A 17,124-nucleotide genomic window follows, 5' to 3' on the forward strand; every position below is an offset into this window, starting at 1 on the left:
GGGGTCGCCACAGGAACAGCAAACTGCTTCTTCTGCATGACTGCTGGTTGAACTTGCTGTGGACACATGACCTCCTGAGGCAGTTGATTCACTCCTGTCAATGACTTCACTCACTTCCAGAGATTAGACACAAAGATAATAGTGAAGTATGTGTTCTCCCTGTGCATAAAACATGAATTAACCTTAAAAATAAGCCCTGGATTTGTCAAACATGTGGGCCGTACCACCCAAAACTAATTACCCCCTCATTGTTGTGAGGTCACCACCAAGCATCAAGAACACAAATTCCACAGTGACCTTGCAGAAATTACATTTCCTTTCGATGAGAGTTGAGTTAAATAATTAGAAAAATTATCTACAAAAAAGGGATTTTTTTATTTCTGCTAACACGTTCCAATGTGTGTGTATGTGTATGTGTGTGTGTGTGTGTGGGGGGGGGGGGGGGGGGGGGATTCTCTCATCATTTCATTTGCAGGATTGTTTCTCAAGGTCGACAACACACAAGGCTTGTTTATTCTTGCCAAACAGTTTTGAAGAAGAAGAGAAATTTAATAAACTGCAGTAAGTGCTCATCCAAAGTTTTGTCTTCTCTCTCTCTCTCTCTCTCTCTCTCTCTCTCTCTCTCTCTCTCTCTCTCTCTCTCTCGCACACACACACACACACACACACACAAAAGTGTGGCAGCACTTTTAAATACAAATGCAAACAAGTCACACAAGATTGAATCAGAACCAAAATGAGGAGGTGAATGAGGTGAACGGTGTCATAATTTCCTCAGGTCTTGTCCAAGATCTTGCAAAATATGCCTTTTCTCTTTTCTCCCCCAAAACTTTTTACCTTTTACAGAATAAAGAAATATCTTTAGATACATTTAGATGTCTAAATATTGTTGAGCTTAAGTTATTTACATATAGAACCAAGCAGGGCCAAGCTGCATTTAGTTTCATGGTCCTCACCTGTGGAACAAGCTCCCTGAACACACTTGTTTAAATCAGGGTTAAAAACATTATTGTTTACTGCAGCTTCCTGATATTGCCAATTTTAACCACTTTAACTTTTTAATGATTTCAATAATTTTAAAATAATGATTTTACATTGCATTTTTTTATTTATTTATTTATATATTTATTGCGTGATTTTAAGTTGTTTGATGTTTTAAATGGTTTTCATATCTATAATTGATATTTTAATGAATTGTGTTTTAATTTCAAATGTATTTCCTGCCTGTAAAGCACTATGAATTGCCTTGTGTAAGAATGCCTCTTTACAAATAAACTTGCCTTGCCTTATTTGTTTTTTATTTTGGAGTTGAAGATTTGCTCTATTAGTGCACATTTACTGGTTTGCCTGTTTAATTGAAGTTCAGTATCGAACAAAAGTGCAAATAAATACAAGGTCATTTTACTGCATTTTAAGGTGACACTGGTTTGGTTTAAATAAGTCAACTGTAATTAATGCAATTTATAGTGTTACATGTGTGCCAATAACAGTCAAACACAGTTACTCCGAGGTTGAAGGGGGGCCCTGAATCAAATTCAGTTTAAAGGCTGGGCTGTGCATTCAACATTTGACGGAGCAGGAATCAGTGGCAGGATGCACCGTGTCCAGATGAATGTGTCTCTTTGGATTTACTTCCTAACAAAGCTTGGATATTGTCACGACATTTCCTTAACATCTTGCAAAATAGGCCTTTCCTCCCCAACAATTTCTTTCTGCTTTAATGTGACTTTCCTTCCTTTGCAAACATCTTGCAAAAGTACACCCCCCCCCCCCCAAAAAAAACCCCTGCAATGTTTATCTCCTTCCATGTGACTTCCTTTACAAAACCTTTTTACATTTTATTTAGCTTTAAAACTTCTATTTAAAGCGGACCTAGACCGGAAGTTCCAATTAACGCTGTTTTTTAGTGTGTATCTGCGTCATTACCTTTTTTATGAAGCCCTGAAGGTTCAAAACAAACAGTTCAGCCACTGCTGAGAACGCTGTGTTTTATTGTAATCTCAGGCTCGATCTCTGTAAAAACCCACTCCGGTTATGTAAACAGCGGTTCTCCTGAACAGCAGATCGTCCTGCTTCGTGCACTAGTCCGGGCACATCCGGTTGCGTACATTGAACCGCAGAAGAAGAATAACGTCCGTTGTGGAGGTGTTTCACGAGCGACACTGTCTTCTGACTCTGGGTCTGACTCTGGGTCAAAGGTCGTCAAAGGGACTGCGGTGGGGAGTCGTGAAGAAGCTATTTTTAAACACTGTTAAAGGTCACATAGAGTGGTCCTGTTGTACATATATGTTAGTTATGGAGGTCTACTTACATACATTAACTTGTTTTTATGGTCAAAAACCTCCTAGTTGCTGTAAACGAGCCGATTGAAATCCTCTTTTATGACACTGTTTGTCAGCCGCGATGTTTCAGAGTGAACTTTCACCCCCAGAAGACAGAGGCTTGTGATTGGCCAGTACTATTCAGCACACCAGCTCTCAGAAGCACAGCTCCCCCTTCTGGAACGGTGGATGCACTGCTCCTCATTATCAAAACATTGTTTTAACAATGTTTAAAAATAGCTTCTTCATGACTCCCCGCCACAGTCCCTTTTATGACTTTGATGACATGTGAAATTAATGGAAGGTTGTTTTTTTTCTTCTGACAATTTAAAATGGACAGGTGTCTTCTTCTTCTCAGCAGGCTGTCATGTTGGAAGGTGGAGGGAAGGGGGAAGGAAGTGGGGAAAAGGAAAGGAAGAAAGGAAAAGGCCAGAAGGGAGCTGCAGAGGGAGGAGGGTGGCTTGTTCCTGGAAGAGCTCAGCCTGCAGAGTCACTCACATTCCTGGCTGGGATTCAATGACTGAGCCAGACACACAAACACAGAAGGGAGGGAGGGAGAGAGAGAGAGAGAGCTTCAGACGGGGGTGGAGAGAGAGAGAGAGAGAGAGAGAGAGAGAGAGAGAGAGAGAGAGAGAGAGAGAGAGAGGGAGGGAGGCTCTCAGACTTCTCATCTCCATACAGTCAGAGTGAACTGCGGGGGCAGACGGAGCCGTGAAAGAGCGTCAGTGCTCGACAGCGGACTCATCCTCAAACACGGATTTCTCATTGACCCACGAATCCCCGGTTCTCGCCTTTTCCCCCGAAACTCGACGGACCGGACGCAACTTTTTCTCGCCTTGACGCGCGCTTGTTTGTGCGTGTGGAGTTTCGAAGCGTGTCCTTTTTCAGATATGGACAGTCGGCGAGCCGCTGCAGGGAGCGACTGACTCTGTGGGAGTAAAGAAAGGAGAGAAAAGGGGCGAAGAGGAGCCCAAACTGTGCGCGCGCGTCTATGTGTTCGACTTTTTAACTGGATGTTTGATGAAGCGCTTCGACGCGTCGGATATTTCTGGGACACCGTGGATTTTCCTGGCTCGCGGACACAGCGACTCTCGTGATCCACCGTCGACGACGCGAAGTCTTCACGCTCGTAAAGTTGCAGGAAAAACATGGAGACAGTAAGTCGGCAGAGCTTCCAGCCTCATCCGGGACTGCAACAAACTCTGAAGCAGTTTCACCTCAGCTCTATGAGCTCTCTGGGCGGACCGGCGGCGTTCTCTGCCCGGTGGCAACATGAGCTCCTGTTCAAGAAGGACGGGAAAGAGCCTCCAGAGCCGGTTTTACAGCATCTGCCGCCGCCGGTGATGCCCGGTCCGCTCTTCATCCCGTCGGATCGCTCCACGGAGAGGTGCGAGACGGTGCTGGAGAGCGAGACCATCTCGTGCTTCGTGGTCGGCGGCGAGAAGCGGCTGTGTCTGCCGCAGATCCTCAACACGGTGCTGCGTGACTTCAGCCTGCAGCAGATCAACTCCGTGTGCGACGAGCTGCACATCTACTGCTCCCGGTGCACGGCGGACCAGCTGGAGATCCTCAAAGTCATGGGGATCCTGCCCTTCTCTGCGCCGTCCTGCGGCCTCATCACCAAGACGGACTCGGAGCGGCTCTGCAACGCCCTGATCTACGGAGGCGCGTACCCGCCGCGCTGCAAGAAGGAGCTGAGCGGCGGCTCGCTGGAGCTGGAGCTCACCGAGGGGAGCTTCAAGGTTTACCACGAGTGCTTCGGCAAGTGCAAGGGCTTGTTCGTGCCGGAGCTCTACACGTGCCCCAGCTCGACGTGCATCCAGTGCATGGACTGCAGACTCATGTACCCGACCCACAAGTTCGTGGTGCACAGCCACAAGGCGCAGGAGAACAGGACTTGCCACTGGGGCTTCGACTCCGCAAACTGGAGGGCGTACATCCTCCTGAGCCCGGATTACACGGGGAAAGAGGAGAAGGCGCGTCTGGAGCTGATCCTGGACGAGATCAAAGAGAAATTTGACTTCGCCAACAAGTACAAGAGGAAAGCATCATCCAGGGTGAGTTCAGTTCTCCTGCTGCTCCTTCACCATGCAGCTCCCACTGCTTCCTCTTCTCTACACTGCTGTTTGGTTCTGTGTGGATTTCTTGCTCTGCTGATTTAAGTTTTGAGTTAAATGTACTCCAGTTTACTTTTTTTAAAATTGAGTTTTATCAGTGACTTTTTATGTGGGAACCTACTTTTCTGCACATGACAAACCACCATGACCCAATTCACAATGTAAATAATGAAAATGTCTAATTTGTGCACAGTCGCTGACTTGCTATGACTTGGGTTTGGAGTTCTAACTGCTATTCTCGAAGACAATGTGTCAAAATTAGGTTTTTGGTCATCACCTCCTGCAGCACTGCAGAATTTCATCAAAATGTATATTTTTGTGGACATTGCACTTGGTTGTCATGCAATTTGGATTATTTTATGATTAATAGTGCAGAGGTGTGAAGTGGTGTAGCGGAGATTATATGGAGACCCCCCCCCCCTTCCCAACAAAACCCTCATTTGTGTGTATGGACCTCTCTGTGAATGTCTGATCCAAAATAGCACCAGTTTGTGTTTAGTTTTGAGTTTAGGCCCCCCTAGATGGAAAATGTATGGCCCTTTAAATCGATTACCCCTGCACGCCATGAGAAATGTTTGTAGCTGAGCACGTGCTGCTGGAAACATCCATTGGTCGTTGTTGAATATATTCTCTACGGGAAGAATGAATAAAGGCAAAACAAAAGAAAATAAGAAACGACCTAAATGTTTTTTCGAAAGTAACCAAGAACTAAGAGTTGTCGTGTTGTTGGACTGTTATGTGTCTGGTCAATGACCACCTTCCTGTTGAGAAACCACTCCATATTATTTGGTCATCATTGCCATATTGTTGCTAATTGGGCCTCATCCAGCAGTGACAACAAAACGCCTCTGGCGGCAATAAAGCCATTATTTGCCTGTGAAACACCTCTCAGGCTCACTCTTTATGACTTGGCACTGTAAATACAGTCTCATTTACCAACAAATGGCTCAATGGGAAATGGCAAACATCACCGGGGAGGAGTGTGTGGACCCAAACACCAATTCAGATGTAAGTTAGGAAGCAAGTTTTTTTCCTATGTATACGTACACACATGCGTAATGTGTCCACCTGTCTCCTACTTAGTTTCTGTTTTCATGGGAGTCGATTCTCTCGGTCAGCAGTTACATTATTACACTTACTAGAGATGCACCGATCCACTTTTGTTCACTTCCGATCCGATCCCTGAATGGACCTGAATATGGGTGCTCTGTATTGTTATCATTATTGTTCATTTTATATTAGGCTTTAATAAACTCGTATGATGGTATGATATGTACGACTTTACAAAAAAAAAAAGCACTTTGGAACCGGATATGAGGAAAAGTTGGTATCGAGTCATCCCACGTTTGCAGACAGAGTAGTTGTAGGATGGTAGACTGATGAAGAGAATCCCACCCCCGTTCCCATCCACCTCCAGGGGAAAAAAAGACTAGTGTGCCCATTTGCATGAACTGTTACACATGAATGGAGTTGATGAAGGGTTTAGAAGTATTGTGGTGGAAACATAATATGATCCAAACAAAGGAGAGCATTCAGCAAACATCAGGGACCCCCCCCCCCCCCTTCCTCTCAAAACATCCACCTAACTTGGGCCAGCCACCCACCTCTGACACACACACAAACACTCTCAGCTCCATCTTTCCTCCAGCGTGGACATCTGGGGGCAGCAGTCTTGTCGATGAAGGCACAGAAAGCAACTTCAAAAGTGTTTACAAGAAGCTCCCCCTCTAGTCTCCACTGAGGCTGCTTTTGGGGAGAATCTGTCAACGAAAGAGAAATCAAGTGAGGGACCCTTGAATTCCTGGAGAGAGCCATGCATGATGAATACCCACTCTTGGCACACACTTTCATTCAGACTTGAGTGGGCACACCTCTGGGACCCCCACTTTCAGGGGCCTCTTCTATTTTTATAAGTGCCGACGGGGTTCCCAAGTGTTAAGCCCAGGGCTCATTTTGAGCTTCTGCCCTGCCTATTAATTCGACTCCTCCTTTTCTTTCCTCAAGTACTCTGTTTCAAGAAACACTAATGAAGAAATACATGCTGGGTAGGACTTTAGGGATAAACTGCAAAAACCTCCAGCTACACAACCCATTTCTGTTGTCAGCACATTTTAGCACAGGCCTCGGCCTCTTTGAAAGTCTTCCCAGAAGATGCTGAGGCAAAGTGGTAGTGGAGTGCATTCAGCCTTTTAACGCACAAGAAAATCATTTGCTGCACGCTGCCGGTCAAAGGAGCCCAGGCAGCTTTGTGCATTTTAATGAGGCTGTTAAAAAAGTGTCAGTAGCAGTCTCGCATGCAGACAGACACAGGAAGCGATATTGTCACACTTCCCTCCTTGCAGACGCCCTTTTTTCTGAACATCCGAATCACTGGGTGATTGAACAAAAACAGCTTTTCACTTTTCTTCTTCTTTCTCTCTCTCTGTTTTTGCTGCATGCCTGTATTTGCGGAAGAAGCCATGAGCGCACACTGTGTTCTTATCTCGCAGGATGTGAGCCGCAGTGCCAATTGTAAATGGAAAGAAGGAGCAAATGCAGTTAACTATTGAATTGTTTAAATGAATTTATATGATGGGTGTGGAGTACTTCTTTGATCCGCTGTCTGGTACACATGTGGGTGGCACACATAATCAGTGGCTTTCCGCATCAGGATGTTTAGATAAGGAATGGCAGTGGCAGTATGTTGATAACGTTATAAGTCACCCCCAAGATGATGTGATTTATATACAGGCTGTCTGTGTGAGGCAGATATGAGAAAGAGGCCGTTTTTGTTAAACTAGTTCAAGCTTGGTTTAAAACCTGCAAGTATACGTCATACGACTCGACTCTCTTTAGTGCCTTCCTGAGCAATAAGGGTCCAGTCGAGTCTCTGTGTTTTCAGCAGCTCTGAACGATACAGGATTTGTTTTTGCTTGCCCATTAAAGGCAGTTTTAATGTGAATCTTTTATTTCTGCAATATTTGTGTCAGGGCAGAACAATGAATCTGTTTCATATCAAAGGTTTTGAATGCCTAATCTCATATTACATATTCTACAAAGTAAATTTCTTTTGGCAAATGAGATAAAAATATTGTCTCGTCGAAAAATTTTAATTTCCTAAATTGCTGCATCAGACGTCATCAACACGCCCACTTGCTCACTGTGAATAGTTTTTCCTGCTGTGTTCTCACATGGCTCCTTCTGAATATTATTGGTCTGTGGAGATGGTAGGAACAAGTTTGGCATTTTAGGACATTTCCCCACACACAGCAGGCCCAGATAGATAGATAGATAGATAGATAGATAGATAGATAGATAGATAGATAGATAGATATACGTTATTGTCTGACCCAATCAGTGACAGAAATGTTCCTTTGAAATGGCTGCAACAATAAAAAACAACACTCTCAAGACAAGGTAAAAACAGTAAAATAGGAAACATGGTAAAAAGAACGGCACTCTTTTTTAGACATGAATGAAACGTCTCCACATCCAAACACATCCATGCAAGTAACTATAGTCAACAATGACTTTGCTGCTCGCAGCTGAAAATGGTAACGGAAATCCAGACTTTCTCTTGTCCAGCGAGCGAGTCATTTTCATTCTGCGGTGGTGGGAAGTGATTTGTACGAGGACAAAATCTAAGGAATCCGAATGAGAGTAACAAAGCGGGATAGAAACAAACCATTTTGTGTTTATGCTTCACATGTGCTGTGAGTCGCACTGACACCCTGTACATTCCTGCCCTCCTATGGCTCACTGTGGAGGAAGCTGACTTATATTATATCACAGAACTATTAACTGCCGCTTGTGGGGTTTTAACATTTGGTTCCAAATTATTTAGCTGTGACTCCCATTTCATGGCAACGTTATGACTGTAAAAAGAGTTTTCCCTTCAATTTTTAGTTTTTCGTCTTTGTGGCAGAATTAAGTTCCAGTTCTAACTATTAAACAATACAAAAAACTCAGTTATTAACAAATTTTATTTAATTTTAAACCAGATTATTTGAGTTGGTGCAGAACTCGATATCATATTTATGACTAATTATTTCTTACGTGTGTTAAACATCAAAAATCCAAGGAAACCAGATATCATCTCAAATTGAAAGTAAACGGCTATATTTTCACATTACTGCACTGCAAATGTATTGACAAACAAGAGAAAGGAGAAACAGACTTGGTGTCTTTGAGACGAGATGAGCTCATATATCTGTACAGAGCCTTAAAAATTTCAATGTTATATATCCGGTATTATTATGATCGGCCAGGATAGCTGTTAATGTCATGCCTGAAGAAGGTTTATAGAATTTGTACTCTGAGCGTTGCTCTCTCTCTCTGCTCTGATTTAATTATGTCTGTCTAATGAGTTATGTTGCATGGCCACGCTGCCAGTCTGGGTTTCTAATGGAAGACGGTCAATCAGGCATTCCAGACTGCGAGGCATGAACAGGCCTTTGCAGATCAATTCTGTATTGACATCCAAGTGTCTTTATGTCAGATGTGATGAGAGAACTCCATCACTTTTGGAGCCAAGTTAAACTGAAGTGACCGACTGACACAGAGACTGAAATAATTGTTATATTTCCAGGCACAGATACTGATACTGCTGTACGATTGTGCGAGCGCATGACGGCATGATGGTGCACATGCAAGTGAGATGCAAACAGTGCTGCAGATAACACAGCAGAGGTGCAAAACACAGAAAACTCCATTGGTTATCTGAAATTTGAACTTCTACAATCTGCCCCCAATCCGGCATCACGTGACCTAAATGGGTAAACACGGGGGTTTATCGACTCCAATCAGCTATAATGTAAACGTGACACCCATTTAGTTCATGCAGTAATTTCTCGACTGTGACTCTGTTTCCTCTGCAGTCATCGACAGGAAAAGTACAATGACAAACATGAGAGGCAGGCAGAGAAAGAAAGGCAGAGCATCACAGGTTATATAGCGTGTTGTGTTCTTACTGAAGAAGCACAAGAAAATTAATTAAGTGCAGTGATTCTTTTTATTAAGCATGTCTCCTTGCCAGAAGCTGTTTATTTCAAAGCTTTTAAAACTCCTGTGAACAAATAGGGATTTTTCCAGTCGTTGTCAAGTGATACTGCACAGTGGATGAAAGGAAGTAGAAAGAAGAAAAGTTTGAGGTTGTTTATCGTGTGAGTCTGATTTTACAGGTACAAGCAGGGATTTTAAAATCAATTTCTAAAACCAATGTTGCCACAGTTAACAACCGGAGCCATAATTGGTTTGTAATTGAGTGGAATTTGATTTAACTTTGTTTTACTTCATATAATATCTTTCTATTTCTCAAGGTCTGAGAGCCTCTGCGTCGTCTCTGGCTGCACAAAGTATTTTTTAAGTGTTCGTCACTCCGTCAAGGGACAACGGAGGCGACAAGAGCTGCGATTGGTCCTCAGAACAGGCCGAGCTAAGCTGCTCTGTGCCGGCCACAGGGTGTACCGAGCGTCCACAGAGGCGTAGCTGATCACCGATGACAATGTCGCTGCCAAACTATAAATGTCATATCTTAACACACACAGCACATGTTTAGACTCTAAATGGCCTATTTCTCGCCTCAAATGATCTTAAAACTGCGTTCCGGGACACAGAAAATATTTATTTCATGTGAGACAGTCTTTCTCTCTCGGACGCCATTGCTCACGTTAGCAAGAAGCACAACAACCTTGCGTAGCGACCGATAGTGATAGGGTGGAAAATCGCAGTGCATAGCCGGCACCACGATGAAGAACTATGAATTCCCGAGGGGTCTCCATGTTTACGCAGTTGGATAACGCATTGCGCAGTCTGAGAAGTATAGTGTGGCTTTAAGTCATGCTGAGGTCCAGAGGCCTCTGATGACAACTCATCCTTTGTGCTCATGATTTAATAATAATATAAAAAAAATCTTCACCTGTAAAACTATCTCTGACAAATAGCTGAAGTCCCTTTTTATGAGGAGAGAATGAATGGGAAGAGAAGTTGAAGCCATCATTGCCAACCATTGTCTGTCCTCCACCCCCTCTGTAGAGCTCCCATCCCCCCGCAGAGTCTTCATGTGACAAATTGACTGAGCGGCTGGTTGGGTGCTTCATGACAAGGAGAGAGGATAGTGTATCTCACTAAGACTGTCCTGTTTGAGTCGGTCTTTGTGTGTCAGAAGATACAAAAGGTAGGGGAAGGAAAACAAAGCTCTCAGGGGTCAGCAGGATACCTCCCACCTACCAGACCATCCATTCACAAATGATGGGGTGGGGGAGAAAAGGCTCTCAAGAAGAAGAAGAAGAAGAAGTAATCCACGGTGCTGTTGTCGTTGGCAACTGTGCATGCGGGAGGATGTCTGGGAAAGTAGTGCACACAAAGCTCAGAGCTAATGTACTCAAGGAGCCAAAGAGCTTGCTTCCGCCCTGTCAGAATATTCATGGCATAGATCAAGTGTGAAACTAACAAGCACACTTACAGCTCAAGGTCCCTCCTCAAGTGTAGGAAGGACCTTGACCGTGTCATATTTGGGTTAATTGCTTGAGCGACACAAAAGGAAGAACCTGGTGAACCTGCTTGCAGGTGTTGCGTGGAAAAGGAGCTCTCCTGCAGTCAGATGGTGCCGTTTGACGTCCAGCTGAGCCACTGACTTGTGAACGATTCTTTTTTCTGTGCAAACATTCAATATTCATGGTGGGTTACCATAGGCAGTGAGACCAGTTGTGTTTATTTAATGAGAGGGTCTTTGAAATATTCATCGACACACATGGCACTGTAAACCCAGCTTTTGCCTTATCTACACACCTTTACAACCTTTCACCTGCTTCAACTTGCCCCAAGGCTCTTTCAGTTTATGTTCCTTCGAGCGCCACACACCAACTATCACAGTCAGAACAAACTGTGAAGTTCATGGGTCTTGGTTTCAAAAGGAGAAATGTTTCAACGGGGATGGGTGATTGGCACATAAATTATTAATCAATTATTAATTATGAATTAAAATGTCATTTTAAAGCAGTAGTGTGTTACCTTGTAAATATTAACACATGAAAGTTACATTCTAAAACCATGGTCACATGAGTTCACACAATGTGAGGGAACTACTACAAATACTGATAATGGTGGCGACATGTTTCTGGCTGCATATCAGCTCCAAACGACTCACTGCGTTTATCAATATAGCATTGCTAAGAATTGAAAGTGATTTGTTTCAAATCAAGACAGACATAGGTAATGTCAACATTGCGCTAGTAAAGTGAGACGAGGTTGAAGAAAGATTGAAAACACAAAGAGGCACCCAATAAAAGGTTTAGAAGTGAATTCTACTGCTCAAGAAACCTGGATAAACACTTCTTATCCCCACCCCAGTGCTGCCAGTGTAAACGTGTGAACGCTCCTTCAGGTCTGATAGTTTTACTTGACAGAGTCTGTTTCAGCATGAAAAATCATAAATTCTCTTCATGAAGGCCAGTCAGAGGCAGAATAACAACAACAAAAATCATGAAACGTCATGCACTGTTCTATTTTGTTCTCTTTGATTAAGTAGTTATAAAGGTGGAAAAAAGATTATATTGTTGGATGTTATTGTGATGAATGTCGGATAATAAACCAGCAGCAGAGCAGCTTTGATGGTGAGCCTTGATATGGTGAGATGTGGGGGAGGGGGGCTTAATTTGTGCTGTGTCAGCCCAGCAGCAGGCTTTGTATATATGACTGCAGTGCTGTCCTCCGCCGTCCCCCCACCCCCACCCGCACCTTTGCACCCATATGTTTGCAAGAGCAGCCAGCACCACACGACCTTTTCCCAGCCCAAATAAAGAGCTGACCCACCTCACCCCTTTGCCTCTCTTGAAAGCAGGGGCGGACGGTGTATAGGGACGACTTGGGTGACGCCCTGCCAACTAGGAGGAGAAAGAGAATTTTTTTCTCCTAACCAGTTCTAAAGATCCTTGTTTTAGACATATTATCTGTCATTGTCCAATCAGAATCGTCAGAATTCAAGTCATGTTTTATGGTTCCGCCTCTTTTGGGGCGATTTGATTGACGTGGAGAATCGCCCAAACATTCTCCCTTTGACTTGCATGTTAAAAAAGTTTTTTTCAAAAAACATGCCCTCCAATGCATTTTTATTGAGGATTTATGTGCATGCACTAACTTGCTTGCGTCATATGTAAACAGAGCAAAGAGAGGAGGGGATATCTTCAAGTCACGTCTCCCAGTAAAACGTTTGCCTCTCTGGCGGCGCCGCCCTCAGCGAAGCTCGCTGTTTTATAAATACACAGAGGATTGTGCTGGTTTAACCCATTGACGCCAGGAAAGCATTGCTGCATTTCTACCATTGACGCCGGGAGAGCGGCTGCGCGTGTTATTCTACCATAGACGCCGCTTAAGTGGACACGTCAATTTTCAGGGGTATAAGGGTTCCTCGCGACATTGTTTTGAAATGTCTTCTCACAAACATGGAGGACTTTGACAGTGAAGAGAGATCTGAAGGCAGTGATTTTAAGGAGTTTCGTCTTTGATGATGTCATCGCTGATAACGCGAACGCGCTGAACAAATTGACCGGGATTTATGGTTAAGACATAATTATGTTTAAAGACGACAATAAATACCACCGTAATTGATCAAGTGTTTACAACCGCGCACCAGGGGTGACAGTGGATTTACCTGCAGATGCCACAGCGCTGTAAGCATCATCACCGTCACATGTGAAGCAGACTGTTACAGTCATTACATGATGTTCTTGTTCTTCACACTCCCTCAGGACTAAATCAAGGCAATGAAACAAGTTGTTATTACTTGTACTTTACTTACAATTACTTTATTTTCTTACTGAACACACTTTAATTTTACATTTTTGTATCTAAATAAACTAAATTTCAAAGGAAAGCCACAAGTGTAAGCTCTCAAATACTTTTAGAATTGTGTTCCTATATCTGCTACAGAGGCTGAGAAATCAGCCATTTAGTCGGCATTGAAGCTCAGGTTTTAGAGACATGTTTTCCAGGCGCTTCAGGCCTTAATGGGTTAATCGGTCCCAGCACTAACTGATAAGTACACGTAGTGTTACCAGTGCAACGGAGTTCACACTTTCACACGTGTTGACTGTTTATGGCTCGTAGCAAATGAGGCGACGTTTGTTAGCTTGTTTGCTAACATTGTTGATGTTTGTATCGCTCAGGGTTTAACTGCAGGTTAAACTTCATGCAAATCAGAGTGTTTCGTGTAAGAAAGTATTCTAAGATGTGTTTAGCAACACATCTAAATAATGATTTTGACTGATAATTTGACCACACAATCTTGTCATATGTTTGTTGTATGTATCTGGTAAAGGTTGTGAAAGCAATTGTTTCTCTTGATCCTTGGTCAGTTAATAAATACTTGACTTAATATGCTGCCCCTGTATTTATGGGGTTGCTGGACACGTGTCCTGTTTAGCTACTTTACGTCATACAACATAAGATTCATGTAAATCATTTTTGTTTATCAAGTTGCCATCTAATGGACACAAGAAGCACTCTGTTAATCATCTAACAACAAATTGATACTGTCTTTCCTTATGCACCTATTGAATGGGTCACCTTAATCATTATCAGAAAAAATTGTCCCCCCTGAGGTTTTCTTCAGGAGCCGCCACTGCTTGAAAGGCAGTCGGGCCAAATTGCGTGCTACTGAGCAACTCCCACGGGGCAGATGGCTGTCTGACGCAGCTCTCTTTTACTCTCAGACACACACACACACACTGCAATCCACCATATTAACACTTACCGGCAACTCTCTGATCTGGTGCGCTCTAATGCTCTGAGATTTTGGTGAAAGATTTTGGGCTCACCTCACTTAAACGCTGTATGCACATCACACACATGGAAACATTTGAAAAGCAAAGGTATCCTCCACCTCGTTTGGTGTGTGATTGTGTATGGGGCTGGTTGAGCATATGGTTTGTAGTGTGTGTGTGTGTGTGTGTGCGTGCACTGGAGCTGTAAGAGGAGATTAGCATTAGCTCACTGTCTACTCATTTCCATCCCCATCTGCCTGTCTCCCACAGTGATGCCTCCCCTGCTCGCTCACACGCACACACAGACGCACACACTGCAAACTACTCGCATACTTGAGCACAGACATCCACACGGCACCCAGATCCCACCTCCGCAATGCTGCCTCAGTGTTATAATGAATACAGAAGCAGACAGAGTCACATGCAAATGACACACACACACACACACACACACACACACACACACACACACACACACACACACACACACACACAGTCTCTAAGATCTGGATTGGACTGAACAGGTAAAAGATATGTCAAAGAAGAAATGTTCCAAATAATAAGCTATGTTAATCTTATTTCTGACTGAACTGGCCCCGATTCCGATTCCTGACACACAGTAAACTCGGCAGCTATGTCCATTTAAAACACAACTCCCTCACCTGCCACCTGCAGAAGTTCTCTGACGACTCTGCCATCGTTGAACTCATCGCGATGGCGATGACGGGGAATACAGAGAACTGATCCTGGACTTTGCTGAATGGTGCCAGTGGAACCACCTCCAACTCAACGCGGGGAAAACCAAGGAGCTGGTGGTAGATTTTCGCAGACGCAGTCACTCCCAACATCCAGGGACTTAAGCATTACCTGGGTTTTTACCTGAACTACAAATTGGACTGGTCTCACAACATGACCGCACTTTATAGGAAAGGCCAGAGCAGACTTCATCTGCTAAGGAGACTCCGGTCCTTTGGAGTGCAAGGAGCACTCCTGAGGACCTTCTTTGACTCTGTGGTGGCATCTTCTCTGGAGTGGTCTGCTGGAGCAGCAGCATCTCCACTGCTGACAGGAAGAGACAGGACAAACTGATTAGGAAGGTCAGCTCTGTCCTGGGCTGCCCCCTGGACTCAGTGCAGGTGGTGTGAGAGAGGAGGATGACAGCAAAGCTAATATCGCTGTTGGAGAACGACTCCCACTCCATGCAGGTCACTGTCACAGCACTGAGCAGCTGTGAAGGAGAGATACCGACGGTCCTTCCATCCTGCTGCTGTAAAAATCTTCATTTTTAAAGTAATTGAAGAGAAAGTGTTTGTCATAGTGCAGGGCAAAAGTCAAGCAAATGGAGTGTCGATACTGACAAAGGCTATGTCCACACTACAATATTTTTGTCATGATGTGTGTTGCAGCTCCATATTAGGAGATTTTTTTCTACTCACAAGAATGAATGGTTAAAAAAAGAGTAAAGAGCTCCCTTATTTCATGAGACTGATGATGTGGTGTGCCTCGAGATAATGTACGGTGTGATTGGGTGCTATACAAATAAAATGTGATTTGATTAGAGACTGCAACCAAAGTTTAGTCTAACAGAGTTTTTCAGTCACTGCTGAATATATGGAGTCATGACTCAGAACAGCCAATCAAAAAAAGTGAATATGGGCAATTACTTGGCTTTATTATGGCTTTTTGAAGGTCTCTGTTTCTGCCCATTCAAAGAAGAAATGCAAACTTGCCTTGTTTTAGAGCAGGGGTCACCAACCTTTTTGAGACCGAGAGCTACCTTAAGGGTAAAGAATAATATTAAGGGCTACCATATTCACATATTACGCACCATTTTTTTTTTTTTTTCATTTAAATTATTAATATCATGCATTCAATTGCATACACAGTCATTCCAGTACTTACTCCTAACAATTATCAGTTTTTATAAACAATATCAATGATATTTTACTGAGTAATCATATGGATACATGCAAGTGAAGTGAAGTGAAGTGAGCCCGCGGGCACCTTATTGGCTGCCTGCGGGCTACCAGGTGCCCGCGGGCACCACGTTGGTGACCCCTGTTTTAGAGGCTCTAAAGCAGCGGTGAACGTGTAGACGACCGCTGAAAACTGAGGGGAACTAGAGGGGAAATCGCCTACATGTGTTATGCTTAAATTCCTCGAGCAACAACAACAACAAACTATTTCACAATGCTTTTAACTTTTTTGTCTGAATATAAATGCTGTGTGTGTGAGGCATTTAATGTAATCCACTCGCCCCGCCAGGAAAAATGGTGAACAAACCTTTGGAGGCTGTAGATACTGCGCAGAGTCCCCTGTTGTGAAAGCAGGATGCTTCCTGGGAAGCAGCCTTGTTGTGCTTCTTATTTTTTTGCATTGACTTTTCAAAGTATAAGCTAGAAACGAGGAGGAGGATACTGGCGTGGCCTCAGCCATGTGGAAGAGCAGATCCCAGGAGCTCTGTGAGAGCATAGTTATTGGTGATTGTGTGTGTGTGTGTGTGTGTGTGTGTGTGTGTGTGTGTGTGTGTGTGTGTGTGTGTGTGTGTGTGTGTGTGTGTGTGTGTGTGTGTGTGTGTGTGTGTGTGTGTGTGTGTGTGTGTGTGTGTGTGTGTGTGTGTGTGTGTGTGTGTGTGTGTGTGTGTGTGTGTCCGCTGGCTAGCCATTCTCGCTGCTTTTGTGGTGGGTATCAGCTGTGTGTCTGTGATTGTGGAACAGATAGAGGTGATAACCCTGTCCCCTCCCCCGCCTGCTGATGAATGATCTGTGGTCCCAAAGCGCCTGAGTCATGGACTAGGGCTCATTGTTTGTGCCCTTCCCACCTCCACCACCACTACTCCTCCACCTTCTCTGCTTGTGACTTTAATCTTGTCTTTCCTCGAAGCACCATGCTGTTGTCCGGCACAGAGAATGACGCAGCCATGTCGCACAAAGACCTTGTGGACAT

General features: G+C 44.0%; 1 protein-coding gene across 1 annotated transcript in view; it reads left to right on the top strand.

Annotated features, from left to right (window-relative positions):
• The first annotated feature begins 3,101 nt into the window (after positions 1 to 3,101).
• skia (v-ski avian sarcoma viral oncogene homolog a) overlaps positions 3,102 to 17,124 on the top strand; it is a 98,663-nt gene continuing 84,640 nt past the window's right edge. The window contains exon 1 of the mRNA XM_083891072.1: positions 3,102 to 4,378. Coding sequence (XP_083747198.1) covers positions 3,470 to 4,378 — 909 coding nt within the window. The 5' untranslated portion in view covers positions 3,102 to 3,469. The remainder of the gene's footprint in view (positions 4,379 to 17,124) is intronic.

Source organism: Microchirus variegatus (assembly GCF_963457635.1).
Source record: "Microchirus variegatus genome assembly, chromosome: 6".
Classification (NCBI taxonomy): Eukaryota; Metazoa; Chordata; class Actinopteri; order Pleuronectiformes; family Soleidae; genus Microchirus; species Microchirus variegatus.